General features: G+C 44.5%; 1 protein-coding gene and 1 long non-coding RNA gene across 3 annotated transcripts in view; one reads left to right on the top strand and one right to left on the bottom strand.

The window, feature by feature from the left end:
- The window catches only part of GRK7 (G protein-coupled receptor kinase 7), a 29,086-nt gene extending 17,381 nt beyond the window's left edge, over nucleotides 1-11,705 (bottom strand). The window contains exons 1-2 of one of the 2 annotated variants that reach the window (XM_086674429.1): nucleotides 9,902-11,705; nucleotides 8,132-8,569 (exon numbers count right to left, since the gene is read on the bottom strand). In XM_086674429.1, the coding sequence (XP_086530555.1) occupies nucleotides 8,132-8,569; nucleotides 9,902-10,513 (1,050 nt within the window). In that variant the 5' untranslated portion in view covers nucleotides 10,514-11,705. The remainder of the gene's footprint in view (nucleotides 1-8,131; nucleotides 8,570-9,901) is intronic. The other variant, XM_025913994.2, reaches the window with a different exon arrangement.
- Nucleotides 1,400-17,848, top strand: part of LOC147577198 (uncharacterized) — a 31,504-nt gene continuing 15,055 nt past the window's right edge. Inside the window, exon 1 of the long non-coding RNA XR_015240019.1 lies at nucleotides 1,400-1,519. This is a non-coding gene — a long non-coding RNA (uncharacterized LOC147577198). The remainder of the gene's footprint in view (nucleotides 1,520-17,848) is intronic.

The following is a 17,848-nucleotide window of genomic DNA, read 5'->3' as shown; positions in this document are numbered from 1 at the left end:
CCCAGGTCCTCCTATTTACTGCCATCCCAACTCTCTCTTCCTGAGTGTCCTTCCAAGCCTGCTTTGTCATTTTCCTGCCTGAAAGCTTTCAATGGCTCCCCAGCACCCTAGGCCCTGAGTTCAAATGCCCTTGCCTGACTCCTCCAGCCCCCGAGGGCCTGACATCTGCTATACTCTCCAGTTGTACTCTCTGCACCCTTCCCACCCAGTGACTCCACATTCTGGGCAGCTGCCGAGTCGTTCTGTGCCTGAGCCCCGGGGCCTCTTGTTCAGGCCTTAAGCTCGGCAGGATTTTTCAACTGTGACAGCACAGACATTGTGGGCCAGATCATTCTTTGTGGTGAGGGCTGCGCTGTGCACTATAGGATGTTTAGCAGCATCCTTGGCCTCTACCCACCAGATGCCAGTAGCACTTCCCCCATCACAACAACCAAAATGCCTGTAAGGATTGCCAAAAGTCCCCTGGGGGCCAGAATTGCCCTCAGTTGAGGACTCCTTTGCCCAGCCTTTACCCTTCCTCCTCACCTGCCTAGCTTGCTTGCCTTTAAGTCTCAACTCAGTTGTCATCACCTCCCCGAAGCCCTTCCCGACACCACAATCCAATGTCAGGCACCCGACCTGGACAACTTTGTTCACATGTATTCTCACTGCCCTTTTACTTGTCAGTCTCCTCCCTGTCCTGGGGCTTTAGGAAGGCAAGCATTTGTGTGCCTGGTTCCCGATACTCAGGGTCCAAGTCTGTACCTGTGATACAACCTTACTTATAAATCACCCCTGACACCCCTCTTTCCCTTACGCCTTTTCCAAATCACTGAGGCCTATTCATTCTGAAATCTCTTCCCAATTCATCCATTGTGCTCTGGCTCCACCAGAGCTGCTCTGTGATCTGAGCTGCTACCTTCTCTCACCTGGATTACAAATGACCATAATCCACCTGAATTCCCTCTGGTCGGTTCTTACTTCAGACTAATTTTCTTTTCTTTTCTTTTCTTTTCTTTTCTTTTCTTTTCTTTTCTTTTCTTTTCTTTTCTTTTCTTTTCTTTTCTTTTCTTTTCTTTCTTTTCTTTTCTTTTTTCTTTTCTTTTCTTCTTCTCTTTTCTTTTCTTTCCCTTCCCCTTTCTTTCTTTCTTTCTTTCTTAAATGTTTACTTTTGAGAAAGAGAGTTGAGTGGGGGAGGGGCACAGAGACAGAGAGAGCGAGAATCCAAAGTAGGCTGCACGCTGTCAGCACAGAGCCCCACCTGGGGCTCGAACTCACAAACTATGAGATCATGACCTGAGCCAAAGTCAGACGCTTACCACCCAGGTGCCCCCAGACTAATTTTTTCAAAACAGAAATCTAAGTATTTTGTTCCCTTAATTAAATCCTTTCAAAGACTTACTGATACTTTTTTTTTTTAAGTAGGCTTCACACCCAGCATGGAGCCCAACGTGGGGCTTGAACCCAGGACTCTGAGATCAAGCCCTGAGCTGAGATCAAGAGATACACACTCAACCGCTCAACTGACAGAACAACCCAGGTATCTCCTTTCTGATACTCTTAAGCAAAAAACTGGAGTCCTTAACATGGCCTGTAGTGTCAGATTTGGTGTGGCCCTTGCCACCTCTCCGGCTTCATTTGAACCACATTTCCTCTTGCCTTGTCCTTTTCCTTTCCTGGCTTCCTTTTGTTTCCCCAAAAGCAACAGGTCCCTTGCACTGGCGTTCCCACCTGGAGTGGAGACCGTGGTACTTTGGCCAGATCCCCTCTTCAGGTGTGGCCTCCACTCCTCCTGGGATCAAGGCCAGCCTCCAATGCTGTCCTGTGCCCAGCAGCAGCCCAGTGCTAGGGTTAAAAGCTGTACAGAGACTGTCTTGACCCATTATTGAATTTTTGTCTTGTAAATTAAGTCCAATGAGACAACGAAGCATGTGCCTGGGGCGTGCAGCCTGGCTCACACACAGTCCTGTCTCCTGCCACATTTCTGCCTCCCAGTCGTGGGCTCCTGGTTGTCTCCTCCACTGTCTCCGCTCAGCAACTGTCGTGAGTCTCTGCCCCTGTGGAGACCTGGACTCAGGTGTAGGGTTGGGTTCAGGGTTGGGGTCAGGCACATGCTTCCTCAGGCCCAGCTAGTGGGTGGGGGCCTGAGGCCTAGGAGGGTCTTCCCTCACTCCTATCTCTCCAAGCCTGAGGGAATGTGACACTGAATAGCAAATAAAAAACCACCATGACTTGTTGAAAGATTGATCATGGAAGACAGGAGAAAGCTTTTTGCTGATATTTGAATGAGGGTCCTCCATTAGCAATTTGCAAGAAGCTTGGAACTTATATGGCCAGCCCTGGCTGGGAGCATTGACTGCTGATGGCTCACAGCTGCACCTCACCCCAGGCAACTGCCTAGCCCCAAGCTGCCCCTGTAGCAGCAGGCCAAGGTCACTGACTGGCCCTTTAAGGGATCCCTAAAAGGTATGGCCTCTGAAGGGCCATCCCAACTCAAGAGCTTGTTGAAGGATTGACTGAGGTCTTAGTTCCTTTCACTTCATTGTGGGTCAGCTTCTCCCTCTGCCAAGTCCTGCCTTCTTCATGCATACATCTCCTGAGAATGCACCTTAATAAGTCTTCCACATGGAAATGGGTCTCTGAGTCTGTTTCCAGGAAACCCAGCCCAAGACACTCTCCTAGGACTTTGCTGTGTGAATACCTATCTGTCCCTCTGATATCAAGTTACGCTGTATTTCCCTTATGGTTAACTCTCTGCCTCTCATGTGTTAAGTCAAATCCTCCTTGGAGATCCCCATGTACCACATCTTCACAGCATTTGTCATAATTGAAATTTTACATTCCTGTGAGTAATTATTAAGTTCTATCTTCCCCACTAGACTAAGTTCCATGAGGGCAGGAAATCATGTCCATTTTTTGCTCATCATTCTATCTCTTAGGTTTAGCACAGTCCTGGTGTGTGGGAAATGCTGGTACATATATGTTGAATGAAGGAGTGAGTGAATGAATGACTGCCTTTTGAATGAAGCGATGTTAAAAATAATTCTAAGACTATAACAAATATTTCTGAATGCCTTTCAACAGTGGTAAATACTTTGAAAATGGATTTGAAGTTCTGGTAGTGATCAAAAATTACTAGGAATTAATTTAGTTAATGATAGTGGTTGTAATTTTGGTGGAGACCAATGTGTGACCAGAATTCCTCTCCTGTAAGGCTCTTACACTGTTTCTCAGAAGTAAATTCTCAAAGAGAAAAAATTTTGGAGCAGAGTCATAATGATTGTGAGGTATGTAGGTGTTAATTTTTTTTAATGTTTATTTATTTGTGAGAGGGCGCAAGCAGGTGAGGGGCAGAGAGAGGGGAACAGAGGATCCAAAGCGGGCTCTGTGCTGACAGCAGTGAGCTGGATGTGGGCTTCGAACTCTCAAACCGTGAGATCATGACCTGAGCTGAAGTCAGACACTCCACCGACTGAGCCACCCAGGCACCCCTGTGGGTGTTAATTTTGATGAAACACATTCTGAGATCTTTTAAAACTCCCTTATTCAGGGGCACCTGGGTGGCTCAGTCAGTTAAGCATTTGACTTTGGCTCAGGCCATGATCTCGCAGCTCATGGGTTTGAGCCCTGCGTCGGGTTCTGAGCTGACAGCTCAGAGCCTGAAGCCTGCTTTGGATTCTGTGTTTCTGTTCCTCCCCTGCTCGTGCTTTCTCTCTCTCAAAAGTAAATAAGCATAAAAAAATTTTTTTAAATCACTTATTCACTGTGTCTCTAGCATTGTATTTGGCACAAAAGAGACTTCAGAATAAATATAATGCCCAACCTCTGTCACCCATGATCCCCCTGAATATGAGGATTTGGTCAGAAATGTCAGAGCAGGACAAGGTAACCAAATGTGTCAAAAGGTTTTTGGTCACTGTTTTAATTTCATTCCCATTCCTGACAAAAGAGCAAGTCTTAAAGACTCATGTTCCATAAAATCTGAAGGCCACTGTTCTCCACATAGAATTCAGAAACTGAAAGTCTCTCTGCATGAGTCCCACTGCCCAATTTTCCTATTATATCTTCCTGAAGTCCCTAAAAAAGTGATATGAATTAGTTTTATTGTATGCATGTAGATGTCAGCTGAGAACAGGCAAGAGTGCTTATCACATTTATTAAAAATGCACACAGACAGTGGCTGGGACCATGTTTAGTTATATTGTGCCTGTGTGGGAGGCTGGCTCTGAGACATTAGTCACATCATTCCCTGTGTAGGTGGGGGTGCTCCTTTTTGAAGTCTTCACTCTGGGAGTTCAAGTAGATTTGTGGTTGGTATCCACATCAGACCAGGCTGAGGAAGATATGCTAATGTCATCACATGTACTTATTCTGAGGTTTACTGAGAGAAAGCCTTTCATAGTATTAAAAACCATAGGCTCTATGTCCTGCCCTCTGTGTGAATTTAACAGAGTAGAAACGAAACTGTAAGTGCCCTGGTGGGCGCCTGAGTGGCTCAGTCGGTTAAGCATTCAATTCTTGATTTTGGCTCAGATTTTGATCTCACTGTTGTGAAACCGAGCCTGAGTCAGGCTCTGTGCTGAGAGTGGAGCCTGCTTAAGATTCTCTCTCTCCCTCTTCCTTGGCCCCTCTCCCCAACTCACGTGTGTACACAACATGCATGTGCATGCTGTCTCTGTCTCAAAACCAAAACCAAAACCAAAACCAAAATCTGTAAGTGCCCTCGAATCTGATGTACCCAGATTCATGTCACATATCAGCAATGTGACTTTGAGTGGGTAACTTAACCTCTCTGAATCTCAATTTCTCCATCTGTAAAATGGAGCTATTAATATTCCTACCTCATAGAATCTTCTGTGAGGGTCCCATCATCCCTTGATTAAGGGGTCAGAAGTCTTTCAAACTTTTCAAACCACGGAGGTAACAGCAGTTATTAGGGGCATCTACTGCTTTTTGCCTAGCTGACATCCATTTCTCATTCTTTTCCATCCTGATTTTCCTTTGGAGAACACATTCTCGTGTTTAGATAGGACAGACCTTCTCCCTGGCTCCTGGGAATAGCAGTGATTGCATCCTGGCCAGTAGAATTGGTTGTGCTTGGACATGTGACCTAAGTTGTCCATTGAGAGTCTTCACTGGGAAATGTGAAGGAATTTTTCTTAAAGAAGTGTTTTCTGTCCATGGGGTTGCTCAGTTGGTAGGGTATGTATGAAGATGGCCTCTATGTGGGGATCACCCGAGTGAGAGTGAGGCTAACGTGAAGGATAGCAGTGTGGGGAAACAGAGGGAGAGATCCCCAGGGACACTGCTCAGGCACCTGGATCAGGCCAGTCTTCTGAGCTTCTTAGTTATGAAAACTATTAATTTCACTTCTTAAGTAACTTCACTTTGTTCCATAAGAACCCTGACTGATAGTCCCATAAATCATAGTAACTATTCCATACGTTAATGTTTTGAATTTACAAGTCTTTTCCTCCAAATAATTCAAAGACTTATCTCACAGACTCACAAAACTTGGGAGATGAAGGAGGCCCTTAGGCCTGCCTAAAATGGCAGACAGTAACTCAGTGACACAGCTGGGACAGGGATCCAGGTTTTATGCCTCCCAAGCCAGCACTCTTAAACATCCCTGCCTCTCCCGGTGTGTCTGCCTTGGCCTTTCTCACACCTGAGCGGAGACACCTGTGTCTTTCTTCCCTGGGGTGTCTCCCTGTGTCACCACATTTTAGGAGTGGTTCTGTGCTCACCTCATCCCGTCCACTGATGACAACCACATTTTAAGAGAAGTCAGTCCAGATATGGGTCTTGATGGAGCCTAGGTGAGAGGCCAGGGGCTGCTGAACTCTGGGCATATGACTACTCAGAGCCCAAAGCCTTTCCTCAACCTTCATTACCTCCTGTGTAGATCCTTCTAGTTGCTGCTTGTGGGGACCCAAACCCAGTCTCTTTTTCCTGTAATTCATCTTACATAGTGTCCAAAGCATCTTCCTAAAAGGTCACTCTGGTCATGCCACTTTCTTGTTGAAAAACCTTCAATGGCTCCCTATTGCCTATACAGCAATGTCCAAAGTGCTTTACCTAGTGTCCCCCAATAGCCTTAAAGGGACTGCGCCCTTCCAAGGATGCCTAGCTCCTACCTAGGGAAGAGTTACCCACTTGGAAGAATCAAGTCCAGAGTTTCAAATTCTGTTACAGCCTCACGTTCTATTATGATAGATGGTACACATTCTGAGCCCTATTAGAAAGGACAACATTGTCCTTCTAACAATGTCCAGCACCTTGCTAATATTCTTTATTCATTTTGATGCTATCATACAAAAATCTTTCCCCCAGTTACCTTCCTTTATTAGTTCATAGTTCAGGTCAGAAGTCTGGGCACAGCATGGCAAGGTTCTTTGATTATGATCTTACAAGACCAAAGTCAAGATGTCTGCTAGACTGTCTTCTTATCTGGTGCTCAGGATTCTCTTCCAAATTCAGACGGTTATGGAGCATGGAAAGGACCAAAATCTCAGAGATGTCGATCTCATCATCCTGCAGCTGTGGAATTAATGCCAGCACCACTAATCTCCACACTACTTGTTACATAAGGAAAATAAAGCCCTGTCTTGTTTAATTCACTGCTATTTGGGTTTTCTATGATATACTGCCGAGATCAACCCTTAACTCATACAGCTCCCATGACTATGCCACTCCTAGCCCTCAACCTACTTATTTAACCTCTTCAAGGCTCCTCTTCCACATCCCCTACACGTTCATGTTCCTCAGCTTCTATCCTTGCTCCTCTCCTCTTGGATGCTGCCCAAGTCACGATGACTCCAAATCCCAATATCTAGCCCAGACCTTTCTCCACAGTACCAGACCTGTAGGTCTAAATGCCCAGGGAACATCTGGACCTGCTTGTCACAGATACAACACAATCACCGCTGAACTTGCCAGCTTTCCAACAGTTTTACTCCTCTATGCAGTCACTGGAGCTAGAGACCCTCCCTCTTCCCTGCCTTCATACCCAGCTGGTCCTGATGTCCCAGCAGGTCTCTTTCCAATGGTGCCAATCTATTCCCACGTCTTCAATCCTACTGTCTTCAACCCCTCCTAACAAGGTCCTCTACCTTCCATCTACAATCCAAGTTAGTCTTCTAAAAATGTGAATCTACTCACGTCATTCCCCTTGTTAAAACCCTTCAAGGGCTCCTCAACCCCCATAAGAAAGTATTCCAATGACTTTGTATGATCTGAGCCCTACACATCTTGTCAAAATCCCTTATGTTACAGCCACATAAAATCACCTGCACTTTCCCAAACTTGCCATGATTTTTCTCACTTCCTTGGCTGATTGTCCTCCCTGCCTTGTAAGCTGGAAACCGTACAAAAACAAAGTTTCAAGTGAATGTTTAAGAACCTGACTTGGGCCCTTGTCTCCCACCTTTGTGCACAGAAACTCAAAGGTAAAGCCCTGTCAGAATCCCAGAGATTTTGTATTGTTTACTTAACATAATTGCTTAATTAATCAAAGAATTAATACCCTTTTAATCAAAGAATTCTCTGCAGGCCACTTTGAAACAAACTGATCAAAATAAACTAGTTGCCTTTGTTCTCTGCTACAAATTTTCATTCAGAATTTCATCTGTATCCAAAGTAAAACATTCCCCCCTCCACACTCAACGGGAAAGGAGATATTTACTTTAATGTGCTGTTAGGGGTTTCTTCTTTTTTCTAATCCTATTAAAATTTACCTCCTAGGTTCCTGGAATTTTAGGACCCAGCCCCTAAAATTTTCCAGAGGAGGAAACCGAGGCTTTATGGACTCAGGAATGTAGCACCAGGGAGGTGGTTATCGGTGGAACATACTACATGCCGACTATGCATTCAGCTCTTTCCATCTCACCATGAAAACACAGACCATTTCCAACTCACAAAGAAAGCTCCCTGTGCCTGCCAGGAAAGGAGAGCAAAGTAACCCCCAAATAACCAGTCAAGCTAATCCTCTTACATCACTCCACTTAAGGCAAGATGACAACATAAGGGCTTTAGGGAGAAGGAAATTAGAAGAATTATGTCCAACACTCCGTTTGCCCTGGGAATAGATCAACCCTCTCCCCTTCTCTCCGACTCTGTACCCCACCCTTGGGACCAAGGGAGAGCCACTCACCCTCTGTGTGACAGGCTTGTCATCCTGGATCTGCACGGCCAGCCCTAGGTCAGACAGCCTGCAGTTGCCGAGGTCATCCAGAAGCACATTCTCCGGCTTCATGTCCCGGTAGACAATACCGAGTGAGTGGAGGTGCAGCACTCCACAGGTCATCTGGGCCGAGTAGAAGACCACCCTGCTCATGTCTAGGCCCCGTGTACCCACACTGTAGATGTGGAACTTGAGGTCTCCCCCATTCATCAGGCTCATGACCAGGCAGAGATGGGACTTGGTTTCAAAGGCATAGGCCAGAGAGACGATGAAAGGACTGCTGACCTTTTCCAAGATTTCCTTTTCTGAAAGAGCCATTTTCTCACCATTTTTCTTCTTCAGCCGCTTCTTGTCCAGTTTCTTACAGGCATACATCTTACCAGTGTTTCTCACCTGGACAGCACATACCTTAGAGAGAGAAAGAAAGGGAGAGGATGAGGTAGAAGTAAGAAGCACTAGTGGGAGAAGACAGCAAGGTTGATACAGGGGATGAAAGGGCAGAAATCAGGTGAGGTGAGAAGATGGCAGGCTTCTGAGAAAAGAGAAGCCAAAAGCAATAGGGGTTCTTCAAGAAAGAGCTAGGACCACAATGAGGTACTCTGCACCCTCCACCCATTAGGGGGGCCATAATGAAAAAGAAAGGGAAAATAGCAAGTGTTAGCAAGGATGTGGAAAAACTGGAACCTTTGTGCATTGCTGGTGGGAACATAAAACGTGGAAGATTTTGGTGGTTCCCCAAAAAGTTAAACATAGAATTGCCACATGACCCAGCCATTCCACTCCTGAGCATATACACAAGAGAAATGAAAACAGGTATTAAAATACATGTACATGAACGTTCACAGCAGCACTGTTCACAGTAGCCAAAAGGCATAAAAACCCAAGTGCCCAATAACAGATGAATGGGTAAGTGACATGTAGTCTACCCACACAATAGAATATTCACCCGTAAGAAGGAAGAAAGTACTAATATATCTGCAACATTAGTGAACTTCCAAAACACTATACCCGGTGAAAGAAGCCAGATTCTAAAGGTCACATATTGTGTGATTCCATTTAGATGAAACATCAGGGTAGGCAAATCCATGGAGACAGAGAGCAGACCAGTGGTCGCCAGGGACTGTGGGGAGGGGACTGGGGAGTAACTGTTAATGGGTACAAGGGTGATGAAAATGTCTTGGAACTACACAGAGGTGATGGTTACACAACACTATGATGCATGCATTCAATGCCACTGAAATGGCTACTGGTTAATTTTATGTTACGTGAATTTTACGTCAAAAAATGTTTTTCTAGTTAGAAAGATAAAGAGCTGATCATGGCAGTGGTATAAAATTGATTCTCAACTTTACTTCAGGATGAATGTTTTCTCAGATACCTGAAGTTTTCTCAAATCAAGTCCATTACCACAATTAAGGGAAACGGAGAGCTCCCGTGGTCGTGTGCTGCTATCATTCTCGTGTCTGGGGGGCACTTCAGTGTGCTCCTGGCGTAGACCCCATCATAAAGATTCTTGGCCAACTCCACATTTTGTTTGTCTTTCCCAACCCACTCTCATTTTATTTCACATGGTGGCCAGAAAAAAGATGTGGGAGCCAGCTAGGAATTCTCCACAGGCAGCACTGAAATCAGTTCTAAGTAGGTCCTCTTGAGGTTTTTTTGTTGTTGTTGTTAACGCAAAACCAAATCCTTTTATGCTGTGTACTTCACCTTCCAGCCCAGCCATTCTGAGACACTTACCTCCCCAAAACCACCTTTCCCCAGAACTCGGAACTCATCGAAGTACTTGTCCGACACCGGTTGCATCTCAAAGACCTTCCACTGCAGAAACTTGTCATAGAAGGGGCTGGCCAGGAAATCCCGGAAGGGCTGGTCCTGCAAGAAGGCCATGACCTCAGCCTTGGCCTGTGCCACCAGGGCTATCTGGTCTTCCTCGGTGGTGGCTGCTTGGCACTTGGTGGCCAGAGCTGGGCTGAGGAAGGGATGTGGGTGCCCTGGAGCAGAAGCAGCCACACAAGTGGCCACTAGCCCCTGCAGCATGCTGCCCTTGACAGGACCCTCCTCAGCCAGCTCCCAACTCTGCACCTCCTCAAGGAAGGCCACGGCCTCTTGGTATGGGGGCACTGTGGCTAGGAAGTCCCGGAAGAGGCGGCGGCCAATGGGCTGCTGCTCGCACAGGTTGTTGAAGTCCTGGGGCAGGGACTGGCGGAGCTGGGTGCAGGACTGTGGCCCGGGCAGCACCAGACTCCGGCGTCGCCTCTGCAGCTCCTTGCTGTCTCCATCCAAGGTCTTCCGGGCCTGCAGGTAGGCTGTGTTGGCAATCAGGTTGTCCAGGCCCCCCATGTCGACCATGGCTGAGCACAAGGTGTGCTCCCAGGAAAAGAAAAGGAAGGATGGACAGCTGCGGTGGGGACTCAGTACGTCTGGGGGCCAGCTGGATGGTTTCCCTGGCAAGGTTCAGTAGCTTCCAGAGGATTTACAGGGAGTCTTCTAGTCCACGGGTAGCACTGGCGGAGGGTACAGAAAGAGGTTTCTCTTGTAAGAAGCTTTGCTGGCTATGTATAGCCGGCCAGAGAAGGGCACATCACAGGTCATGCTCCCATCCACCAAGAAGAAAGCAGCCAGAAACACCTGTGAAGGCCACTTGTTCATCGTGGGGACATACATACCTGCTTCCTGAATACACAGTTACCACTTTCCAAAGGAAAGGAGTCATTATAAGGTGGTATACTATTTGTTGCCGACAGCATTATTTTATTAAACTCCTTCTAATTTTACCCATTTCCTTCCAGGCTCAAGCTAGGTAAACTCCCAGGAAATGTCAGGTCAGTCAGGCAGAGGAACTGTGAGGGGTAGGGGAGGTTTTCTTCCATGTCCAGCAGCCCAACACACAGCAGGTTACAGAAGGGGATGCTCTGAACTTTGAGTCCTGAGACATGTTCCCAGAGGCCCTCGGGGACTCATGTTGCGGCCCTCAGAGTGGACCGTGGCTTTCCCACAGTTAGTTGCACCCCGAACAGTCCGCAGAGATCATCCAGTTATGGTTTTCCTAGTTCCCAGGAGTCTGAGACTTAAAGTACTGGGTTAAAAAAAAAAGGGGGGGGGTCATCTTGGCCCAAAACATCCCATGAAGTGACATAAGCAGAAAAAGAACACCACTTCACCACATGTGGTTGCAACTGTTCCAAGGGCACAATCTAATGAGTGGAATCCGAATGTGAACGAGCCTCTTCTGTGTTGAGACCCAGAGCAGCACAGTTTCAGGCGTGGCCCCTCGACATCTTTGCCAATACTCCCTCACGAAGCCAGGAAGCTTCCCTCCACGGAGATCGCTCAGAGCCGCCCCAGACCACGACCTCACAAAGAACAGAAATTGGTTTAGACAGAGATCAGGCTAAGAACCTCTGCTCCAAAAATAACACTTGTGTCCTACAGGGAAAGAGTACTCAGGCTTTTTCTTCACAAAGCAAGGCTAAGGCAGCTTAAAAACAAAGTCATTCAGTATTATGCCAGAGTGTTTAAAAGGGAAAGAGAGCGAGAGCGAGAGTGAGATCGAGATCGGAGAGATCGGAGCGAGAGAGAGAGGAGGGGGGTGGGGGGGCGGGGGGAAGCTGGTCAATCTTTTTCCAAACAAACAACTTCTAGCACACACTCTGTCCAAACATCATCATGACCACCTCGGTCGGCCTGTCAGAGCCTGCCCTCCGTTCCCCAGAGCAGATACACGCTTGGCCTCATGCTACCAAGAATTATGTAATGAACTCATGGGTGCACTTTGGCTTTCACTGCTGCACTGTAAACCATCACCCCTATGGTAGAGACAGGCAATCTGCGCCAGTGACCACTGCTCAGAAATGTTGGTACTTTTTTTTGTTCTTGATATGTCATCCTGGGTCCACATTTCTGAGTAGTGAAAAACCAGTCTGAGAATGTCTCTTAAGGAGGAAATGCCTTTTCCTGTGGTTCATATGAATACAATGGCAATGGAACAGGGCAGAACTTTGAGAAAATGGTAGAATTGTCATCACATCGGTATTTAACCTTATCGCTGAAAAAAGAATGCTTTTCAGTGATGAACATATATGTTATGAATGGCTTGATTCCACTTGGACTAATACCTTCCTTTATCTCTAGTAATCACTCCGCCCAGCTCTGTCTAATAGAAATATGTGAAGGCACACATGGAACTTGAGATTTCCTAATAGCCACAGTTATAAAAGGAAAAAGAAACAAGTGAAATTAACTTTAATAATATATTTTATTTCGCCCACTATATACAAAATATTATCATTTCAACATATAATTGATATGAGTTGCTAATGAGATATTTTACATCCTTTTTTTAAATTATATTTTTATTGCTGTTGCAAATGTTTCCTTTTGCCATTTTTAAATGTTTATTTCTGTAAGAGAGAGAGAGAGAGAGAGACATTGATAGCATTAGCAGAAGAGGCGCAGAGAGAGAGGGAGACAGAGGATCTGAAGCGGGCCCCGTGCTAACAGCAGAGAGCCAGATCAGATGCAGGGCTCAAACTTGTGAACCATGAGATGATGACCTGAGTGGAAATCGGATCCTCAACTGACTAAGCCACCCAGGTCCCCTACATACTTTTTTTGTCCTGAGTTTTCAGAATATGTTTGTATGTGACACTTACCACACATATCAATTCAAACTACCTACATTTCAAATGCTCAGCAGATACAAGTGGCCAGTGGCTACCCTATTGGACAGCAGAGAGTTAACCCTTCTTTACCTAGTTTTGTCATGAAGAGGAATTGTTCTTATGTTCGTTTGTTTTCTAATCAGTAATCCCATAGGCCATCTGGGTAAAACAAACAAACAAACAAACAAAACACCTCCCTTATTAACTGAAAATTATCTAATTGATGAGAACAGAATGTAGATAATAGTTGAACACAGAGTTTAGAAGCTATAAAATGACTGCATGTTGCCTACTGGCAATTTAAAACAGAGTGTCATTATTTTTAAGTTTTACTTACCTGAAAAAAAAAAAAAGAGGTCTGTTTAAGACAACACTTTATGTGATTACTAACAATTAGGGTCCAGGGCTTTTCCCAACTTGATGAAACAGTAATTGGAGATCCAATTAAATAATAGCATTGTATCCTTAGCTTTAGAAGCCGAGCTAAGCGCTGTGCACATTCAGGACACCCTATGCCAAGGGGGAAAAGTACCAGAAAACTTGGATTGGAGATGTGGCCCAGCGGTTACAAGCACTAACTCCGAGACTGCTTGGGAGAGCTGAATCTCGACTCTAGGAAGTCTTGGCTGTGTGAATCTTTAGCAAGTTACTTAACTTCTCTGAGCTTCAGTCTCATTATCTGAAAACAGAAATAAAGTGCTGATTCTTGAGTAGGTTCTTATGAGAATTAAATGCCAAACAGTGCCTGGCACAATGAAGTGATTGAAAGTACTAGCTTTTAAGTGATGACTATGAATCATCAAAACTTAATCAAAAAGGTGTGTGTGTGGGGGGGGTGACTCTTGATCTCGGGGTTGTGAGTCTGAGTCTCAAGGTGGGTGTGAGATTACTTAAAAATAAAATCTTAAAAAATAGTAATAATAAAAAGAATACAATTATGCTTTTCTGATATTCAGATTGGAGGTAGGAGAGACCTAAGCAATGTGGAAGAAGGTGGGTTTCTGTGTGCAATGCTCACATAGCATAGAGCGGCCAATTCAGGGTTTCACGTGACCCTGGAAAGCTGTGGAGTCTGGTGCAGCTAGAAGACAGAGAGACCAGATTCATTCAGTGACATGTACAACTTCTAATAATAAACTAATGTAACTAAATGATTTACTGCATTCTTTCATAAAAACAGAAGACTAAACTCTGTCATATGAAAAAAAGAGATCTTTCATTTTGAAAGAAAAATAAACTTTTATCATTGGGAAAACAATGAAAATATTTTACTACCTTTTATGATTAATTTTGTAACCTAGAGAAAAGGAAAAGCATGTTCTTTACTCACATCTTCCATTACATTTGGCATCATGTGGTTTCAAGCATTATTTTCTGATATAGATATTCTTAAATTTTAAAATGCTGTGATATAATACACTTGAAACTCAAAGAATATAAAACATTGAGTTAAATTAGTAATATGGTATGCTTGGTTTGCTTCTCTAAGGATTTTTAATATTGAAAATATATCTGTGGATAAAGAAAACAGCAAAGCAAAGTTTCTAGTAAGAACATGACACTCCCTTACAATCCACAGTTCTCTGCACGGCCCAATAGCATATGTATTTGAGGATCAAGAATTATGGAATAGGGGCGCCTGGGTTCCTCAGTCAGTTGGCATCCGACTCTTGATTTTGGCTCAGGTCATGATTGTGGAATCATGGGATGATGGGATCTGGACTCCACACTGAGGTTGGAGCCTGCTTGGGATTCTCTCTCTCTCTCTCTCTCTCTCTCTCTCTCCCTCTCTCTTTCTCTCCCTTTGCTCCTCCTCTGTTCTCTCTCTAAAAAATAAAAGAATGTGGGGCGCCTGGGTAGCTCAGTTGGTTGAGCGACTGACTTTGGCTCAGGTCACGATCTCACAGTTTGTGAGTTCGAGCCTCGCATCGGGCTCTGTGCTGACAGCCTGGAGCCTGCTTCGGATTCTGTGTCTCCCCCTCTCTCTGCCCCTCCCCTGCTCATGCTCTGTCTCTCTCTCTCTCTCTCTCTCTATAATAAATAAACGTTAAAAAAAATTAAAAATAAATTAAAAATAAAAGAATAAAATAATCTAAAAAAATTATGAAATAATATAACTTGATATGATGTGTCTCAGAAACAAGATATTTTGTACATTAAATGTAAGTTCTGAGACAGACTAATAGGTTAGCATTCGGATACCCAAAGAAGCCAGGTTATTCTTCAACTTCTGAATTAAATCCTTCCATAATAAAGATTTTGCTTTTTTCTTTTAGTAGAAGCCCTCTACTGGAAGGAAAAGCAAAAGGGTCTTTATCCTTCCAACAAGAGCTGACTACACTTTATATTTTAATAATTTGAAAAAGTCAAGGATATCTTATCAGTTAAAATTTGTTGAATACTAAACAGAGAAGAGAGGGAAAGGAGCTAGATAAATTGTAGACTACTGTTTCAATGTGGTCACAGAATTTTCTCACAAAACAATTAGTTTTCAACCATTTTGTCTTTTCTGTTGAAATTCTGAACAGTAAGATCAATGGGTGGTCTTGCTGGATTTTCTTCAACAGAGTTCTAGAGACAACTGAGGTTTTCTTAGTGAAATTAGAAAGAAGTGATACACAAGGTATTTTTAGAGGACTAAGTATAAAAGTCATACAGGAGATAAAAATCATCATTTTATCACACCATATTTAGAGAACTTTTTGTTACGGAAAATCTCAAACATACATAAAAGTACAGAGAATAGTAAAATGAACTTCCACATACTCATCAGCCAACTTTATTATCGGTATTATTAGCACTTTGCCAGTTTCCTTTCACTTTCATCTAACACTCTCTTGTTTTGTTTGTTCTTTTTTTTTTTTTAACAATTTAACTTTTTTTTTTTATTTTTATAATTTTTTTTTTCAACGTTTATTTATTTTTGGGACAGAGAGAGACAGAGCATGAACGGGGGAGGGGCAGAGAGAGAGGGAGACACAGAATCGGAAACAGGCTCCAGGCTCTGAGCCATCAGCCCAGAGCCTGACGCGGGGCTCGAACTCACGGACCACGAGATCGTGACCTGGCTGAAGTCGGACGCTCAACCGACTGCGCCACCCAGGCGCCCCATCAATTTAACTTTTTTAAAGCAGTTTTTGATTCAGAGCAGAATTGAGAGGAAAGGACAGATTTTCCACTTGCTCCCTGCCCCCACCCATGCATAGCCTCCCCCCACTATCAACATCGTCCTTCCCTCCTGAGTGCTACATTTGTTACAATTAATGAATGTATACTGGCATATCATCATTACCCAAAGGAAAGTGGGGAGTGCATTTCGAGAAGTGGGAGCAGTCCATTCAATGCCAAAGACCAGTGGAGGGTCCTGAATAAGGGAGAAGATACGTGGTAGCAAATGAGGCCGCAGGAACAGCCAGGAGTCAAACCATCCTTTTAAGGATGTAGTCTCTGTCTTAAGAACAATGGGAGGCCATCAGAGTATTTAGCCATATAACATAGTTATATTTGTGTTTTCAGAAAGATCCCCCTGGCTGCTGTGTGGTGAAGAGACTGGGAACAGGGAGTTGGGGGAGACACCATAGGCAGCCAAGTGAGTAATGATGATGGCAGTAGACATGGAAGGAAGCAGAAAGAATCGCAACCTATGCAGAAGGCACAACGGACAGGAGACGGTGAGATGCAGGGTGAAGAAGAGGAAGGGGTGACTCCAGGGCTCCAGCTGGAGGGAACTAGACAATGGCGATGCCATTCACCCAGATACAGAAAACTTTGAAGGGGGAGTGGTTTGAGTTCAGTTTGGGACATAAGGGCTTGGGGTGCCAATGAGACAGCCACACGGAGATGTCAGGTGGCACTGTAGTGGGCACTGAGTGTGCAGTAGTAAAGAAAATAGACACAAATCCCTGTCTTTAGAGAGGTTACATTTTAGCGAGTGAGACTGTTAATAAGTAAAATATACCATATATTTAATTACAAATGACTCCAAGACTTTATAACCTAAAATAATGAATTCTGTGCTTTGGTTGGGCAGCTCTCTGCTGGTCTGATTCATGTGGTTGCATTCAACTGGGGGGTGGGCAGATGGCTGAGCTCAGCTGGGAGGCCACTGGGGGTTTTCAGCTGAGGACGGCTACAATTAGATGGACACTTTAGCAAGATGGCAGACTAAAGGGGAAAGGGGGAATACAGAAAAATCAGTTTGGAGGCTAAGGCAGTGACCCTGGTGAGACATCAGTGGAGGTAACGGTTAAGAGGCTTTGCTTCTGCAGTAAATGTGGAGTGTAGCAGAAAGAAAAAGGACAAGGTTGACTCCAAGGTTTTGGTCCTAAGTAAGTGGAAGGATGAACAGCCCACAGACTTAGCTGAAAATCCTCTGGAGGAGCAGGTAGTGGGGAAGATCAAGAACTTAGTCTTGTACTGTTACATTTGAATTGTCCATGAAACATCTAAATGGGAATCTTGAGTAGCTGCTGGATCTGTGGGTCTAGAGCCTAGAGGAAAGCTTGGGCTGGAGGTATTCACTGCAGTCATCCAGTATATGAAAGGCATATTAAGGCCGTGGGACTGGATATAACACACTGGGGGTGAAAGCAGAGAGGTCTGAGATCAGAGCCGAGAGGTCAGAGAGGTGAGAAGGCCAGAGGGGTAGAAGAAAAGCCAACAGAGGATGGTACCCTAGAAACCAAGTGAGGAAATAGTGTTAAGGAAGAGAGTGATCAATTGTGGCAGGTGCTGCTGATAGGTCAAGCCGGGCAAGTACGGAAAACTGACTTCGAAAGTTTTATTTACTGGTTTCTTTGTGACACTGGAAAGGAACATAAAATGGGAATGGAAAGTGCTATAAAAGTTGGTATTTATATGAGACTAATACTATGCATAAAGGAGAAAAAGAAAGCCTAGTGGTATCTTCAGTGGGGGGCACAGCAGCATTTATTCTTTGGGCAGATAAAATAATTCTATTTGAGAGCTTTATATTTCTCTTAACTCAGAATTTTCCAAGGTCTAGTTTTTAACTGCAAACTTA

The sequence above is a fragment of the Puma concolor genome, chromosome C2 (genome assembly GCF_028749965.1).
Source record: "Puma concolor isolate L17-30 chromosome C2, mPumCon1.1.hap2, whole genome shotgun sequence".
Classification (NCBI taxonomy): Eukaryota; Metazoa; Chordata; class Mammalia; order Carnivora; family Felidae; genus Puma; species Puma concolor.
The sequence above is the reverse complement of the archived record's forward strand: the minus strand, read 5'-3'. Positions and strand labels throughout refer to the sequence as shown.